Raw genomic sequence first — 19,433 nt, forward strand, 5'->3', positions numbered from 1 at the left:
CCTACAAAACATAAAGATTTTTCTTTATGTTATCTCTCATCAAAATCAATGAGCCTTTTGAAATTTTGAAAACTCCACCTTTATCTATGTATATGCACTCAATGGAATCTAAACTGCTCAATGAAATAAGGTTTTTCTTCAAATATGGAATATGTCTAACATTTGTCAAAGTTCTTACTACATTGTCATGATATTTAATCTACACCATATCAAAACCCACAATCTTGCAAACAGTATGTTGCCTATCGAAATTGTACCACCATTGACTTTTTCATAGGTGTGGAATCAATCTCTTTGTAAACATATGTGATATGAACATGCTGAATCTAAAGTCTATTCATCATCGACATGACAATCTAAAGACAAAATAATAAGAACATTGTATGCATTGGCTGACTCGTTATTTTTCACTAGACTAGTTGAATCGGAACTCTCCATCGACTTCTTCCCCTTAACTTTGAACACTAGACACTCATTTTTGTAATGTTTGAATTTATGACAATAGTAACACTCTACCTTACTTTTATCTCTGATTTAACTAGACTTCAAACGTCATTCACTATTATTGCATCTATCATAATGATTCAACCTGCCCCTAACAACTAAGCCATCAACTTTATCATCACTACTACTCGCATTCAATTTTGTATGCATCTCCACAATTCATCGAGGCATTCACATCCTCAAAAGTTATGGATTTTCTTTCATATCTCATAAAATTCACAAAATTTTCGTACAATTTCAGTAGTGAGCATAACACAATCAAAGCTTGATCTTCATCATTGACTTCAAATCTAAATTTTTCACATCTATAACAATTTTATTAAATTCATATTGATGTTCTTGGATGAGAGTACATTCTTGCATCTTTAGCATGTAAAGACGTTACTTCAAGAATAATCTTATCATAAGAGACTTCATGTAAATGCTCTCAAGCTTATTCCACATTCTTGAAACTGTTTCTTCATTCACGACTTCACAAAACACCTTATCGGATAACGACAATTGGATGGTGATATGTGCCTTTTCTTCCATCTACTCAATCTCAACCGCAATCATATCGTTAGAATAATTCTCATCCAATGCTCTTACTAAACCTTCTCAATGCAATAACACTTTCATCTAGATCCTCCATAACCCAAAATGTTTTTGGCCATCGAAGAGTGCCACTTTGAACTTGATAGATGCCATCTTGAACAAAAAGACCGAAATTCCTTAGCTCTAATACTAATTTGTTGCGGAAAAATATGAAAAGATGCACCAATCAAAGTACAATTAGCAAAGGATGAAAGTAAAATCAAAATCACATGAATTGCAAGATTTACGTGGAAAACCCAAAACAATAAAAATCATAGGGACAGAGGGAGGTCTCACTATTTTCAACAAAAAAATACGAGAGTACAATCCAAAAACTCAAAACACGTTCTTTTTATAGTCTTCCTTCAAAAATCCCTAAAATAAAGGTGCATGGTCTAAAATATCCTCTCTTTTTAATTTGAAAGTCAAAACTCAATAGTTTATCTCAGGGAAAGTATGCTCTTAATCTTTTGTCTGAAACTAGTATACTAGCTTACAAGCCAATTGATAATCCTATGGATCCAAATCAAAAGTTTGGAGTTGATGATGGATATGATATTGAAGATAAGCATCAATGTTGGTGTCTAATTGCAAAACTAATTTATCTTATTGTTACACTTCTCGATATTTTCTTTGTTGTTGACATGGTGAGTCAATTTATGGAGTCACCCAAGAAGGCTCATTAGGATGTTGTTTATCGCATTCTTCAATACCTTAAAAGTGCTTTTGGTAAGGGATTGATAAGGGACTAATTTATAAACTAAACAATTCTTCCACTCTAGTTGACTATTCTGATGATGATTGGGCCGGGTCATGTGTTGATGGTCTATGACTGGATATTGCACTTTTCTTGGTGGTAATTTGGTTACTTGGAAAAATAAGAAATAGACTAACATTGAAAGACCTAGTGCAGAGATTGAATCTCGTGCTATAGCACATACTATGCCTGAATTATTGTGGTTGAAATGCCTTCTTTAGGAGTTTGGATTTTCTAATAATCAACCAATCAATATGATGTGTGATAATTAGGCAACAATTAATATTGTTGGAAATCCTATTTTTCAAGAGCGAATTAAGCATATAGAAGTTGGTTGCTACTCCTTATGTGCCCCTAGCATTGTTTCGTCCTATTTTTATTGTTGGTTGTTCCAAGCTGAGCATGGCTAACCTATATGCTCCAACTCGAAGGGGAGAATTACAATACTTGAGTGGTGTCAATTTCATTTTCTAGGGTTTATTTCTTTTAATAAACAAGGGCATTATGGTCAAGTATAATTCATATTTAGGGTTAATGTTACACAAAGAAACCAAGAGCCCCTTTTTGGCTTTTACAATTTGTTTCTCTCTCTTCTTATCCTCTCCATTTCTTCTCTCTTCCTTCTTCTCTCTTGCTATTTACGGCAAATTTCTCTACTCAGCTTTGCGACAATGGTTACAGAAGGTAATATACGCCTTTTCAAAGATTACATTTCAATTTGGAGCAAGAAGATTTTCGACCACCCTAGTTCTTTAATGGGGGACTGCTTAAAAAAATTTCTGTTGAAATAATAAGAAAAATCCTTGATTTAGAAGCCTAAAAAATGGTATTGTTATTGATTATGCAAAGCAAAAATATGAATCAATAATAAGACCCATTTTTTTTAGACTTTTCTTTTTTAAATCCATCTCTGACTCATATCTCTATTTTAAGACCAGTCACATATGATCCACTTTCGTAAATGTGGGTTAAATTATGGGTCTCTAACACGTTTTAACAACCCTAATTCTCAATAAGATCAATAAAACAATGCAAAATTGAGCTTCTATAGCTTGGTGCTAGTTTTTTCCTTGATTATTCACACATATATGTAACTTGTTTCATGCTCTTAACTTGCTCATGGTACTAAAAGTTATATTTATCAGTGGGATTTTTAGTCTATACGATATATACCTAATTTTTGGGAAATTACTAAAAAAAAAAAATCAAACATAATTTACGAATGTCATTCTAGTTATAAATTTTTTAATTTAGCCAATTTAATTATAAACATTTTGATAATTTGCCAATATATTCCTTTCGGTTAATTTTGGCTGAAAATCAGTAATGTATTGTGGCGTCGTCAATCCGATCCCAATCTATGGAATGGGATTATAATGATAATCAATCTATGGAGTGGGACTCCGATAGGGATCAATAGACTACGGAAAAGCCAAAAAAACCACTTTGGGGTGAAATCTCAACTTTTTATTGGCGAAAAGTGAAAACGAGCCCATTAATGAGGACCCACATGGGCCCAAGCCCATGGATGGGGCCCAATTGGCCTCACGCCCATAATGGGCGGCCTAAGGAAGCCCAAGAACCAGCCAACCCAAATGAAACCCATCAAGGCCATTTAAGCCCATTTTGGTCTTTATAAATTTGCACAATTATGAGCCCATATGCATGAATAGTAAAGTGGCTTAGTATAATTACCGTTTTATCCTCTTCTAGAAGCCTAAGTAAATAAAACAAAAATGATAGGCATGAGGAGATGAGATGGGCGTCCAAGTTTGAGAAGAGGAGAGAGAGTGACCTCATCACCTAGCCGGGCCTACTCCTTATTCTCACATGTACATAATCTACACATTAATTGCCTTGGATTGGCAATTTTCAAGAGCCATTCTTGGCCAAGTAAATGCATGGGTATGAGGACTTTAAGGAATTATGGTAGGAATTATGGTACAAGGCTAATTAATGCATCTCTCTTGCATTCCCTCATTCTCTCTCATTCTCTTTCTTCCTCTCAATTCCCCCTCACCACCTTCGGCCACCTCTCTCTCTCCCTCACTTGCCCAACTGAAACCTCAAACCCATTTTCTCTCCCATTCTCACACCCATTTCTCTCTCATTGCCTTGGATCTCACCTTTGTCATCCACCGGTGTTCGTGTCGTCCACCGTTTGTTGTTCGAGCTCGTCGTCCGTGCACCTCCGTCCACACCATCGTGCCAAGCCCTTGGCCATGAGCTGTGCACCATCCAGCACCCTCACACCCTTATGCCACCTTGGCCGTGAGCCATCCACTGCCCGTCACTGCCATTCTTTCTATCCACAACCTTATTGCCACCATCCCTTAGCTATTTTGGCCCTTTGCTGTGGGCTGCCAAGCACCAACTAGCCACCACCACATCTTGATGTGCTCTCACCGTGAGCCTTGTCACCGTCGTCGCCGCTTGCTTAGCCTAAATTCAGGAGTGAGTGACTTTCTAACCCTTGCTTAGGATTGTGAATGCACTTACAACTAGAATTAGTATTAAATTAAGGACTAATGGTAATTAGTTTAAGTGATAAGTGGATTAAAGTGATTAATTATCATGATAGCTGATGAGTAGCGATAATAGATTATCATGATAAGTGATAGTTAGACATGATAAGTTATCATGATAAGTTATACTTAAACGCGATAAGTTATTCTGATAGGTTATTTATAGGATGTGATAAGCTATCATGATAGGCTATTATAAGATGCGATAAGTTATCATGATAAGTTATACTTAGATGCAATAAGCTATCATAATAAGTTATAATGTAATGTGATAAGCTATCATTATAAGTTATCGATGGATGCGATAACCTATCTTGTTTGTGATAAGTGCTCATTATGTTGTGAATTTTAAAGTGGTTAGTGCTTGTTGAATGCTAGTTTTAAAAAGAGTATATGCTTATGTAAATCCCTAATTTGAAAATGGTAAGTATTTGTGGCAATTTATAATTATAAATGAGAAGTACTTATGAAAGATTATTTTGAAAGATATATTGTTGAATTATTTAAAGGAATTCATGGTGTGATACATTATGAAATTGATGCATGATCATTTTGGCAAATGATTAATTGGGATGTGATCATGTAGCATGATAGCATGACATAATTGTATGCGATTAATGCTATTATATGAGGTAGGAGTATTACACACTCTTGCATTGGCTAATGAGGAAGATAAGAAATGGGCTTGAGTGATAGTATGCTCGTATGATCACATAATAGCCCTAATGCGTATGATTACGTGGGGCAATGGTTTAGTCTTGATGCGTATAAATATGCGACGGAATGCCATTGTGGATGGATTTCAAAACAAAACTCCTTAAATGGAATGTTATTCTGATGTGTATGGATACGCAGGACGATGCCATATCCAATGGAGTGGGACGATGCCTAGTCATACCAAAAGATCGGCAACTTTCAAGTTGGTCATGGCCAAAAATGGTCGTTATAATCAGGACTTGTGTAATGCATTGTGCATGGAAGTATCATTATTCATGTCTGGATTTATTAAGTTGTGATTGTCGTATGCATTACGAGATAATGCACTCACATAGAACTTATTTATGCTATAATCGAGCACGTAGTGGAGAGTTGTTTGTTGAGTGGCCTAATTCCTATTAATAGATAATGTAAAGCAAAGGCTTTGCTATTGATCTACTATCAACAGATAAGTTGCATGTTTAGGGTGACTTCAAGGTAAATTACCTCCATATACGAGGATCAAGGAGCTTACTTACTAAGTTTTATCTCACTATAATTGTTTTAAATGTTTTTAGGCCCTAAGCATGTCTGAACCGTTCCGCTATGTTCGTTTTGGGGTGCCTATGGATCAGGACACCGAGATAGCCTCCTATCCGATTGAGGGTATGAACACTAGATACAAAAGCTTGTGAGGGATTGCCTAACCTAGTGCCCCATAGGTACATTTGGTTTGGAGAGGAGCATTGGGGCCCTCTCCCAAGATTTGATGGACCACTAGGCGAGGGATCCAACATTTGGACCCAATGGTTGTGTATCCCCTAATGGCGAGGTCGCTGACCCGAAGGTTAATCTAGATCCAAAGTCGGTCCTCGAGCCTGCTCCTCATATCACTAAAGGTGTTTAAGATTTACCCGCAAACCCCTTTTTGGATGTGTGTACGGCCAAGCTTTTGGGATGTAAAGAAAGTGGCGTGTAATGGGTGATGCATATGTATGTATTAAGGTGTGATTTTATATATGTGTGTGTGTTTTATGCTATCTCTAATTTAAATGATTGGGTGAGTTTTATTTCTGCTCTGCTTGCATATAATTAAAGGATAAAATGAACAGGAGACATAGCAATTAAATGACCGAAGTGATCTAGGAATGCTGCGCATCGAAGGGTTGAGGTGTGACATGTACACTAGACGCTCGACGTGACAAGATTAGCGGTAATATGACCAATTTCAAAAATAAAAATAAAAATAAAGGTTTAGATTTCTTGTTTTCCATTATGGCCAACAAGTGTCATTGAGGATGGCTGCAAAGTCCTTACGTGCAGCCGGTGAGTCCGTAATGACCTCAACCAAGTACACTCGCAATTGGCATGGGCAATTGGCATGGGCTTAGGCAAGGGCTTGTAGATCCTCACCTAAAGGCTGACAAGGGTCTTCAGCCATCACCAACGACCCTCGCCAAATCGCCAAATCCTAATGAAAAATAAAATAAAATAAAATAAAATAAAAAATAAAAAATCATAAAAGTTTTGAAATTTTGTTCGTGCCAACGCTGGCTTGTGCCACATAGGACAAGTCGACATCCACATCAATGATTTTGAGCTAAAATTAACTAGAATGACTACACTAGTAACTTGTCAAGGGTTTCAAACCAAATTGTCTTAACTACAAAATTTTAAATTGATTTGGCATTCCTACAGTAGGTTCTTGACTCTTTTTTTGTAATTTTCCCCTACTTCCACCTTGAATAACATAAAAAGCTGGTTAATCAGTTTCACAGATTTATCATTATAACAAGGTTTTGATTCATTTTGTTTTGATTTGTCATGACAATACGCAATATAACAATAGACAATACGCAATATAACAATAGGACTTGCAAATACACCTGGGAAGGGAACCGATCATGATTCTAACATCCATATCATTTAGATTTGTCATCACTCCAGTCCACAATGGTGGTGCAATATAGACTCACATTGAACCGGTGCTCTTGAGCATTTCTTGAAAATCAATCAAATGGATATTCTTTTGCAAGCTTCTTTCTCCCTTATTTCTATTCTCTACTAAAGGGAGATAAAAACAGCATAAATGCCACAACTTACGTATAGCACTTTTTTAAGTGCCATAATTTTTTTTAAATTATTTAAGCATCATAACTTCTATAAAATGTTCTCTTGAGTTTCATGACTTTCAATCACTTAGAGTGCATTTGATAACCATTCTATTTCCCAAAATAATTTCCATTTAAAAATAGTTTTTTTTTTTTTTTTGGTTCTGTGGACAAGTTTCTAAACATTCAAAAGCCTTTGGTAACTATACAAAATCATCAACGATTAGTGGGCAAGTTGATTTATTTGTCTCATACCTGACCTGATATTGCTTTTGCCATGTGGCTAGTGAGATAATTCATGCATGATCCACACTTTACTCATATGGATGCCATTCTTTGAATTCTTCGATATTTGAAGTCTTGGATTCTTTGGTCTTCTTATGATACAAATGCTAATTAGGCTAGATCCCTTGACTAAAAGTCTATTTCTAGGTATTGTACATTCTTAGAAAGGAATCTTGTTACTTGGCACAGTAAAAAGCATAATGTAATTACTAGATATAATGCTGAAGAAAAGTTTCATGCAATAGCACAGGGAGTTCGTGAGTTGTTATGGCTTAAAGGAAGTTTGTGAGTTGTTATGGCTTAAAGGATTACTGGAAGATCCAGTGTATCTATCCATGTTCCTAAATAATAAGGCTGCTATTAATATTGCCCACAATCTTACATGACATGATCATATGAAACATATGGAGATTGATACACTTTATCAAGGAGAAATTAGAGTGGTTTAATTTGTATGCCATTTGTTCAATCCAATCATCAACTTGCTCATGTGTTCACTAAAGGGGTATTGATTAAAAACAAAAACAAAAAACAGGAGGGGGTATTGAGTTAAATCATTTCATCTTGTTTTAGTCAAGTTGGGCATGTGTGATGCCTATACTCCAACTTGAGGAAGAGTGTTGAGAATATTTTTAACTAATAGGAGTACATTTGTTTATCTCCTTTATTATTTTATGTATGGAGGCAATAAGAATACTATTATAATTTTAGACTTTGAACTTTATTATAAGTAGATAGCTTGAGGTCATATCAATTTAACCAAGTATTCAGTTCAATTTTTGTATTTCAACAATTCCCACAACTAAGAGTACTTGCATTGCAAAGTTTCCAAAAGGACAAAGGTGACAGCTTTAGCTAAAAACATGGAGAGGCCATTTCCCTAATTGAAGCAATTGTCCCCAAGACTCTCTCTTGAGGTGGATTGAACTGGTCCCCAAAACCTTTCAATTGCAACAATATAGAAGGCCACGTGTTTGTCATTTTTGCAAATAAAGCGAGCTCCTACTCTTGTAGGCTGGTCCTTGGAATTTGGTCATTTCAGATGGATTCATTGCCACCAATTATATAGAAATATGCCCACCATCCACCACGAAATCACATTAACAAAAGTGGAGAACATAGAAATATTAATTTTCTAGAGAGGGAAAAAAGGACCTTTAGATTGAGTTCAGAACTGCCATACTTGACACCTTCAAGAGTCTTCCACCTCACACAATTTTCTCGCTTCTCTCTTGAAGGACTTAAGATATGGAAACACAACTGCTGCATGGGACCCATAGTGATGCTCAAAGATCATACCCAATCGATTCAAGGTCTCTCCAGCATCAACATCACCCAGTGATAGCTGAATGGATAAAAGCTTCACCAGTTCATATCCAATGACGACATGATCAGGACTATAAAGCTTTTCCAGAATCTACATATACACATACAGAACTGTGAGTAAAAATCTTTACGAAATCTTTAGAGGCTTGCACTGTCTCTGTATGAAAAGCAAGCTGCATTTAGTAGACATATCAATCATCCTGAAATAACTCAACATCACATTATAATCATGAAGTTTCTTTAAATTTTATGCTAGTTGAGACTGAAAAAATATTTATGTAGGAGGATAGATAGTAATCTCAGTAGTGATGATGACAACTCCCATTTTTCCCCTAGGAGTGCCGCATGCCTTTCAAGTTTTGAGATTATTCAAAATGCTCATGAAGAAGTTTGTACACGTCCCCACCCTTCAATGAATATTAAAAATCACACCCTCATGGTCACATATCCATGACATAGGCATATCCATACATTTGCATACAAACATATCAAACTGCACTTTCAAAGTGTATTGTCCAAGCACTTGCAGCCCATGAAACAGGTGCCATGCCAACTTCATTTTAGAAAATGTTGAAAATGAGAACCGGTATCTTGCTAGGATGTATATTATGATGCATGTTTTCTATAATACATTCTCACCCAATTTGATGCTTCACAGGACCTTGATCACAGAGAAGCAATTCTTAAGCCTCATTGTTTAACAGTTTAGCAAAAACTAGTATTTCTCTCTTCATTTCAAAATTCAAATGCCAAAACAACTATTTGGCAATTGACATAAAGCCTCATCAACACAAAATGCCTAAATCCTCAAAACTTGCTTTATCTACAATAGACACTAACAGTTTTGCAGAAACCTCTCACATCTTGATTAGCTTTGATTGATAAGATCAACTCTACAGAAATTGATCAATCTCACAAAATTCCACAAATTTACGATTAGGCCGTATATTATGCAAGTTTTAGATTCTCATGAATGACAGGAAATTTGAATGAGTAAACTAGGTACAAATCAAGTCATAATCTCTCAGACTTGAAAAACCAACTACGGAATTTAAAGTTCAACAGAACAGTCTAACATCGTGGCAAGTCAAGTCATGATCTCTCAGACTTAACTATTATCTCACGAAAAGAATAGTCTGCTAATTTTCAAGACTTGTGCAAACATGGATATGGCGAATCTATGCAAATGTTGACACTGTACAAAGTGAACTCAAATCTCTCAACCTAGATCATCCTCTTGTATGAATAGGAAAATCTACTAATGGTAAAGAATGGATTTGGTTTGAATCATCTACCCTTCACATTTAACTAGTGTTTTCAGTATCTAGGATGAGTAGGCAGGTGAAACAAACTGCAGGAGATGATCCAACAAAGCAATGACAGAAAATCAGTGTAGATCTCAGAAATCAGGGTATTCCTAGTAATTTCTGCTGTCAGAATGTTACCTATGTCTTTTCAGTAGGACTTTAAAAGCCCGAAATTCAAGTGCATATGGTTCACAAAAAAACTGAATAGAACCAACGAATTTGTTTCAGATCATCAAGCTTCTTATTCTGCCTCTCGTCGACTCTGAGTATCAAGCCTCAAGTTAAAGCTATTATGCAAACTCAAACAAGAATATGATTGTTATGACGAAAAACATAAAAAAAAATACGATTGTTGAAGGCTTAAAAAGATTTTAAGCGCCCACAACCACATATATATACCTGAATTGATGATTTGCAGTGCTCCATCGCGCACTGCAGCTCTCCAATGAAGCAAAATGCTTGTGCTATGCTGTCCTCTGCCTACGAATGTAGTTTTGACATATTTACATGATTTTTTACCCTTCAGAACTCGACATTTTAATGCTTTCTGATCACAAAATAAGCCAATCGCTCAAGAAAAACACGATAAGGAAATGGTGAAGTGGAGGAACTTACTTCTGCAATGCTTTTGTTATATGCATGCAACACTTTCCTCAGCTGATCAAGAGATTCTAAAGCATTAGAAAGTAAAGAACCTGACAGTTCTTTTCTAACTATTCCATCCTGCAACCTGTCAAGAAGTGAAAGCTCTTACAGATGAAATAATAGGTGATGCATGCAAGGAGAAGGACATGATTTGCAAATTCTAGTACTAGTTAGAAAAGAATTTTAGTGTAAAACAAAAAATTAAATTGGCAGTTTCACTTTTAATGCTCTTTTGTATGCACCCAACTATGCAAAATCTACAGCTCAGATTTACTCGAATTCATCAGGACATAACCTCCTACCTTGCAGTAACCACTCCACACTAAGTCCTTATCCAAAATACCAAGGCAAAACCTTCATGGAGGTACACGAAATTACCTTTTCATATTTCCTAAAGCTTTGCTCACCATCAGGCAAGAAGATTCCAGGTCACAATGGGACCCACATTTCAAGCAATATCCCACACCTGCATGAAGGGAGCTATAACTTTTCTCCTGGGCATTGTGATCCATTTCGCCAGCATAGAGATCACCAAACTTATCCACCTGTGAAAAATTTTACGTAGCCACCACAGGAACAAGAAAAAGATTCCTCAGACTAGTTTTTCAACGCTGTTATTTCAAACTGAAAGGCCTATAAAAATTAACATGTGTCCTAGCTGAGAATTACTTATGATACCTGTACATAAGGCTCCAAGCTATATATGTCTCCAGCATGTCTTGACTGCTTAAGTTTTTCAGTTTCAGATTTTATGTCAAATGTATCCAAAACTATGCCAGAGCAGTGAGGATGAACACAATGAAAAGCACTCAGAACAAGATCAGAGAGATTCACAACTGAACAGCTTCTGCACTGACATCGAAAACAATACTTCTCTCCCAGAAATTTAAGGCGGTCTTGACAGCTCCATTGCCCAACCTGCAATCAGGGAATCATCAATATAATTAATAAACTGGAGAATTGTGAACAAGTTACATGCATTATTATTATCAAAGTTCTCCCCCATAGATTTCTGCACTGACATTTAGCGACTCAGCATGATTATTAATTGAAACGAAGAACCCGGTGATCAAGGATCATAGTACCTGTGGACCATAAGACAACTCTAGGGAACATCCTGCTTCCACCAGTTCCGTTGTTCGGATGAAGAGAGTACGAGCAAGAAAATATGCATGAATGTTTGGACGACAAGAATGGTTAAACAAACTGCCAACGGCATAAATAGCTTGACCAACGCTGACCTAGAAAATAATCACCAAAACAGACCACAAAAGATTAGAAAGACTTTCTTCCTTTGTCACAGGAAAAGTGACAATTCTGCTTGGACATATTCGATAATGGTAGATACATTTCTAAATAGCCAAAAAAAGAACAGCAAAAGGACCTCGGTGATATTCCATCAGAATTGCTAAGGCTTGATTAAAGAGCGTACTATCAGGAGAAACCTGTTCTATTGTACTAGCTGAAGCAGCTTCATTGGATGAAAGTTTTCTATGAGGATCTTGCGGAGCGTTGGGATCACTAGATTTCATCCGGATGATAGCCATAGAATTAAGCCTTATTTGACACATAATAATGATAATCTGCATCAATAAAAGTGGGTGTGAAGCATTAGTGACTAGATAAAGGTAAATACGAACAACCTCAGAATCTCTATCTTGTCCATTAAGGAAAACAAAATTCATAATAGTAGCTATCAAAAGATTGAGAATAATGGTGATAAGAGTGACAGATTCTTACCAATTGAAGTAATCAATTAAAAATAGCATTTTACGGTAGAATAATACACTTCTTAAATTTGCAGCCGCATATCCTTCTTATGAAACAAGAATAATCAAATATACTTGGTATAGGTGAATGGACAAGCTGTGGCAAATCAAAGGACGTATTGACAGTGCCTGAACAAGTTGAACAGACACCCAAAAGTATGATATGTGGCTTCTGACCAAAACAAGAGCAACTATAAGATCTTTGTTTCATGACCAATAATGAGAAACAACTACCGGAACTGTATGTATGGAAGTAAAATTCTCAACTGCAGCTTGAAGGACACAAGTGTTAGTTGCAGGAGTGAAGAAGGAAAAATAGTAGGATATTCATCTTTCTCATGTGAGAGTGCACCCCAGCATGTGCTCATGCATGCCATTGTCCATGTCCACTCATGCTTCCACGGATACAAATGCCAATGTGTACCTCTCGATTGAGAGAGAGAGAGAGAGAGAGAGAGAGAGAGAGACCTGATATACAAAATAAGGATTGACTGGAAGGTCAAGGCTGAGAGAGCGTTGAAGACAAACAAGTAATACAATTGCGTATATACATAGTTCCAGTTTAACCTCTACTGCCAATTCAGTGTAACTATAAGAAAGGTCCTGCAATTAAATAGATCCATGAGATGCTAATGTAGCTTGTGAAACTTTAAAAAGGTTCAGGAACTAGATAATTTAATTACTGTCATAAGATACCAAGGCTTTTATCTCCACCAGGTCTCTTCTTTGCACCAGGGACTTCACTACCACTCGACCAGCTAAAACTACCTCGTGTGGCAATACAGCTGGCCAGTTTGCATCCAGGCATTCATGTCTGTGTTCTGCAAAGTGCTCAGGAATTTTCTCCTCCCAATTATCAGAAGTAACTTCTCTGATATGATTTTCAATCTCTGTAGGAACTTCTACATGAAGGCTAACCTCTTCTACGTTGTTTCTTGATTGATGTCCTCCTGCTTTTAGCTGGCAATGCTCAGAGCAGTACCGTGGTATTGCACAGAAAGAGCAGGGTACCACATCCGCTGGCAATTCATTGAAGCAATAGTGACAGTACCTGTCTCGACAATTCTTCAATATGACCTGCATGGCAGGGGAGCACCCTCGTAATAAAATGTGTTCCGCAGATGATTAACACTGACCTGCCTCAGATCATCACTATTATAATCTGGTCAAGAATCCCTGTGGGGAATCGCTCGGATTACACAAATGCGATAGTTTTTTGGTAATAACATAGTTCAAAATTTAAAAGCCCTAAACCTTTTACATGTGGTTCTGTCGCAACCTTCATGCATCCTTAAAAGAAGGCAAAGGAAATCAGCAAGTTGACACTTTTCACCAGAAAATAGATTCATACTAAGGAAGGCAGCTAAGTCATGCCAACAGTATTTAACATGGATGGATTCTAGCTGGCTTACAGGTTAGTTCACTAGAAGGGCTTTAAGTAGTCCAGCTCATAAAATAAAGAATTGCTGTTGTAAGCTGTGCAGAGTTGCTTCCATTAATGGTACATGGAATGCAATTTGTCATGGTGTGCCACAAGCTAAAGGTACGTGGAATGTGACTTTTATCAGTACTGGGTCGCCTGAAGGCTAGTCAGGTGCTGATCTTTCACATGTAAATTTATGCCTTAAACCAATGTGCATATGTCATTCCATGTGTCAACAGAGAACTACAAAAATTCTGTCACACTTGGCATTCTAGGACTCAGTCTGTGAAAGTAGACAGACCAGAGACAAGCTAGGCTAAAAATCCTTACCGCAGCGTAAGGTTCCTCACTGTGAACCAAATAAGATGGAGGAATTTCACCAGTTGAAGCCATCCCCCTTCCTTTATGTGGCATCACAATGGACTTCACTTTTACCTCATGCGGCACATCTATCAAAGGAGAATGATTGAGAATTAGGCATTACTTACAGATCACCAGCGAAACAAGGTTCTCACCATCCAAATAAGGTATCCAATCATCAAGTAATCTAGTCACCAGAAAAGGAACTTCGCATATTAACCAAGGAAAACATTCACCTCCTAAAACCCAACTTAAAATTATATCCCAAAATAAGGACAAAGGTCAACCAAAATTTCTCGTTGGACTTTTCACTCATCCTCCCTCATAGGTAATGAAGGAATTGAAGAAGTGGATACCAGTAGTCTGACCAAATTTTAGTCATCAGAAGACAAAGACCAGCAAAATCAACTTTATGTATCCTAATTGAAGAAATGAACAATCTTTTCGAATGGAAGAATTTGTTTCCGGTAGGCACCTCAATATTGAACCATGCCTTCATCTCATAGCTACTTATTCTAGATTAATGGTCCCACATCCACATAGCATGAGAGGAAGAGCAACTGGGGATCTCATCGCCAAATTCCTTATTTGCCACCCAATTTCTAACTAATAGGTCAAGCTCTAAGCCTAGGTCAAATCCCGGCCTAAACAATAATAGAGCATTCATATGCCTTCATTCAATAGCTTGAACTTTTAGATCAGTGGATTGTGGTCCTACATTTTTTGCAATTCTACTTATTCAGTAACGGATATATGAAATTTTTAGATTTTTAATTCGCATTTCCTGAACATGATTTTAACGTAATACCTGATAGAAGTATTAAAGAACTATGGAGTGCCGTGTATCCTTGTTCAAAGAAAATTTTGCATAACCAATCACAAATTGTATGTACATAATATAAAAGTTTCCTTCAGCTTTGATCTCTTTCCAGGATTTCACCACTTTCGTGAATCAACTCTTCAAGTTTTGGTAGGACAACCTCAAGTTTTGCATCAAAGAAGGTTGGCTCAAGTTCATGCATAATGGATCAATCATGTAAGGTTTTGAGAATTTGAAATATCAGCCATTTAACCAAAAAAACAAAAAAAAAAAAAAAACAAACAAACATGGGCCAAAACGAGTATGAATTGAATCATTCCAGGTCAGATAGGTTTCACCAGTGTGACCAACTTTTGCCACCTCTATGCACAGTTGGCTGATGAAATTCTAGAATTTCTCTCTAGAAGGGAGACACATAGGCTTAAGATGCAACCTTGATACCAAACAAAGGAATAAACATGTCAATTACATGATAGAAAAAGCTACTAAAAACTGAAGAAGCCTTCCAAAGATGTGATATTTGTGGGAAGAGATAAAAATGAATCTATGTAATCAAAAAACCCTTCCCAACATCATCAGCAGGATCACAAAATTCAGCTTGTTTGGTTCAAAAGATCAGGAAGAATGAGAAAGGCTTCAATGTAGTAACTTGTTTAGAAGGACTAAGGGAGAAGTAAGAAAAGGATGAGGAGGTATACATCTTTTGCCTCAATAGCAAATATTTGGTTCTTAAATCCCTCTGAATCCATATGAACAGGATGGATTTCCAGGGTAGGGGGTGCTGGTAATAGATATGTCATTATTTCCCAAGTCAAACCTTCTCTTTATTTCCAGTTCTGATGACATAGAAGAGCATTAAGGTCATGATACCTTTTCCTTGCTCTGATTAACACTCAAAACACGGTATGACCAAACCCTCCATCTCTTTTCTTCTTTCCCATCCTAATATGGATTATTACATTTCCCTCTAAATAATCTCCATCAAGCAAAGTTTTCACGTGGTAAATATTTAGCACATAGATCAGTAGTTCTCCCATATTAATATAAATGTTAAAATCATATTAAGAAACAGCAGAAAACAAACAAGGAACTTTGACATCATTCACGTAGCTGCAGAAACAAGTCTCATGAGAAAGGCAGCAACAAGAATTCACCTCCACATTATATTATGCATGGACAACAAAGAATAATCTCACACCTGAAATTTTGATGATGTTCTCATCATGCTGAGTTAATGAACCAGACATCCTTGTGAACTGGACCTGAAGTAACTTCATCTCACCTTCAATCTGTCTCTTGCCACCTGATGATGTCTCCATCAAATTTGCTACATGCAAGTCTGCCATTGCATCTTCATAATTTTCTGAAGAAGCATTGATCTTACCCCTCCAATACCATGCCTGCAGCAGAAATTAACTATTTTCAGAAAACCAAGTATGGCAAGCTAACCAGACCATAGAAAGCAAGAAGAAGGCACAACAAGGGTCGGCGTCCTCTGAAATTTTTTGGTGGCATAGTTTAGTAACTGAATTTGAGTTGAATTAAATAAGTCAATGCTTAAAGTAAGGTTTGAGCTCAAACCAAGGCATCTTTTTGAATTGGAGCTTCAATCAAGAGAAACTCAGCATACTTGAGCTCAACTCGTCTCTGGCTCATGTAAATTGAAACAATTTCAAAAGTCAAATCCAGCCAAAGTTTGCTTAAGTCAAACCGCTACTATTTCTATAGAATAAAAGAGACTTTCATGTAACATGAAGGGACAGTTCTCTTTTATTCTCTTACTTGTGCTATTTGTGCAGCTTGTTCTTTGAACTGTTTTTGGTGCAATCAACTCTTCTACTTTGTATGATTTCACAACAAAGTCCCTTTGCATGAACACAATTGACTATGCTGAGAGAGTGTGCTTGTGTAGGGACGTCGCCACCTAAGCAACCACCAGCCATGGCTATATGAGCTTCGCACCTCTCAGTGTGAGGAGTGGTTATCACCAGCTTGGTTCTGGCAAGACCACTCACCATAGATGACGTCACAGATGCAAGACAAAAAATATGCCACGTACATAGTCTATGATGCAAATTCCAATCTCCATTTTAACAGTAGAAGGATATTGCAATTGGAGTCATAGCTTCATATACCTTCGCATAACCTGGGGAAATTTGAGCGCCCTGTTACAGTCTCGAAGACACTCTATTTTAAAGCCGAGTTTCTGTAAAAAGAGGAAATAGCAATGAGACAAGAAGAGAGAAGTTTGAAATTGAGCTTTAAGGGCCAAGCCTTAGTCCAGCATCAGCCACATTATCTCACTACAAATCCAAAAGATAATCACCAAGATGCATACAAAATCAAGAAACTTCCTTTGGTATAACCCAGTTGAAAATACTGCAAAGCCCCACAAGTAAAAGATATGGGTTTCAGAACAAAGAAACTGCCATGGGCAATATATATATATATAAAAAGGCATAAAATGAGGGCGTACGGCACAAGAACTTACATACAATGCGACCGCACGATTCACGTATAAAACAGAGACGAGATTTTTGTCCTTGTCGCGAGCATCAAAGGGAGCAACGATGAGCGCCTATCAATAAGGAGGAGGGAAGCGAAAGTGAAGTGGCATAACAAGGAAAGCACAAAGGCACGCTAGAGGAACATGAAGGTTAACGTTACTTGGGAATAGAAGGCTAATGCCCCGGAGAAGTCTGCACTGGAGAAGCAGAGATTGCCCTTTTGCTTTGCATCCAGTGCAGCATCCTTGTTCTTACCACAAACACACCGCTCAGGATCCACCAAGTCCCGTACCATCTAACAAACGATCCTAATCAAGCTCAGTATGATAGCTAAAGAAAGAGGTACAAAGCATATTTAATGGAGAGGGAAAAGGAAAAGGAAAGAACCAGCTGAAACTCGGGCAGGGCAAGAAAGAAATGGAGAAGAGAAGAGGAGGTGGAGAGAATATCATCGGCGCTGCTTGCACCCACCACCGCCTTGAGAGTGTCGGGCACCATCGACTTCAGCCTCTCCATTTCACCACATCAGCAGTCAGTCCGAGCCTCTGCTCCGACGGCAGCCCGGAACTTCGTTGGGGTGGGGGGAACGAAAGAGCTGAAACCGGTCTCTACTTAAAGGGTACGCTTTGAAGCAACACGAACGCAACAGCACCGGACCTGACCTGACCTGACCTGACCTGACCTGGGCAGTGTCACCCTCATATAGATATCCCTCGAATCACTCCCTCAGTTTATTTGAAGAGGTCGTTCTAATTTTATTATTATATAGCCTGAAAATTAAAAGAGAAGGAAATAAAATAAAAGGACAGTAGAGAGAGATCGTAGTAGACGTCGTCGAGGGTTCAGGAATCTTCGCACGGGTTCATCTTCTTTTCTTTACTTTTCCAACTCTTTTTCTTTAACATGAAAACGACAAGGCATCATTCTGGTTTAATGGCAATCTTATAGCTCCATCGACTTGTTAATGGCCATGTAGATGAGACAATTAATGAAAAAGGTCAGATCAGATTTATTCCATTTTCATTGAAAGATAACACAATTTAGGAAAAGTTTCAAATAAGGATTTAAAACACTCTCATTTTTTTAAATAAGTGTCTGAAGTTAATATTATTTCAAATAGAAATTTCAAGATCTTATTTTCACAAATAAAGACCGAAATCGACATTATTTTAAATAAGAACGTTAAAAGTGATCATATCAATTTCAAAATAAAGGCTTGAACTCAAAAATAATTTCATCTTTTAAATTTTTCCTTTCTTTCTTTATTTTTTCGTAAAAAATAGAAAAAACTAAAACTTAAGAATAAGGGAAAAAATAGGCCTAATCGCTCTCTCTCACCTATGGCCATTGCCCCATCATCAAGTGGGGTGATGGCAACAATTGACAAAATCAATTGACAAGATCACTAGCGCTTGGGCAAGAGTGATGACCCTCTCCTAAGACTAAGCTAGCCCTTGCCTTGGTCGGCAAGGGTCGTGAGCCCTCGCCTAAGTGCTAGTGACTCGCGGGAAGGCGTTGAGCCCACTAGCGATGGGACGGTAGTTATAGGAAGGCAGGAGCCCTCCTGCCTATGTGTTCCTCTTCTTCTTCTTTTTTAATTTTTCTTTTTGAAGTTTTAATATAAATAATTTTAATTTTAAATTGTGCTTAGACAAAAATATTATTGATCAATTAGAATTTTTTTTTAATAGCAAACTATGAAGTTAGGCTCTTATTTGAAATAGTTATAATTACTTCAGACCGTTTTTTGATATAATCACTTCAGACCCTTATTTAAAAAAAATAAATATATTTCTAACTCTTGTACGGAATTTTTGCCATAACT

The 19,433-nt window shown here is 37.2% G+C and overlaps 1 protein-coding gene across 1 annotated transcript; it reads right to left on the bottom strand.

Moving 5' to 3' along the window:
- Positions 1-8,476: 8,476 nt before the first annotated feature.
- LOC104445854 lies at positions 8,477-18,282 on the bottom strand. Its single transcript, XM_010059800.3, is given in 16 exon segments — positions 8,477-8,868; positions 10,484-10,564; positions 10,700-10,814; positions 11,108-11,274; positions 11,408-11,647; positions 11,815-11,970; positions 12,175-12,312; positions 12,967-13,101; positions 13,195-13,575; positions 14,252-14,370; positions 16,300-16,501; positions 17,237-17,259; positions 17,262-17,307; positions 17,593-17,679; positions 17,769-17,903; positions 17,996-18,282. Coding segments are annotated over 16 exon segments (2,379 nt in total). The 5' UTR covers positions 18,125-18,282; the 3' UTR covers positions 8,477-8,643.
- Between the last annotated feature and the right edge of the window lie 1,151 nt (positions 18,283-19,433).

Source organism: Eucalyptus grandis, chromosome 8, assembly GCF_016545825.1.
Source record: "Eucalyptus grandis isolate ANBG69807.140 chromosome 8, ASM1654582v1, whole genome shotgun sequence".
In the NCBI taxonomy this organism is placed as follows: Eukaryota; Viridiplantae; Streptophyta; class Magnoliopsida; order Myrtales; family Myrtaceae; genus Eucalyptus; species Eucalyptus grandis.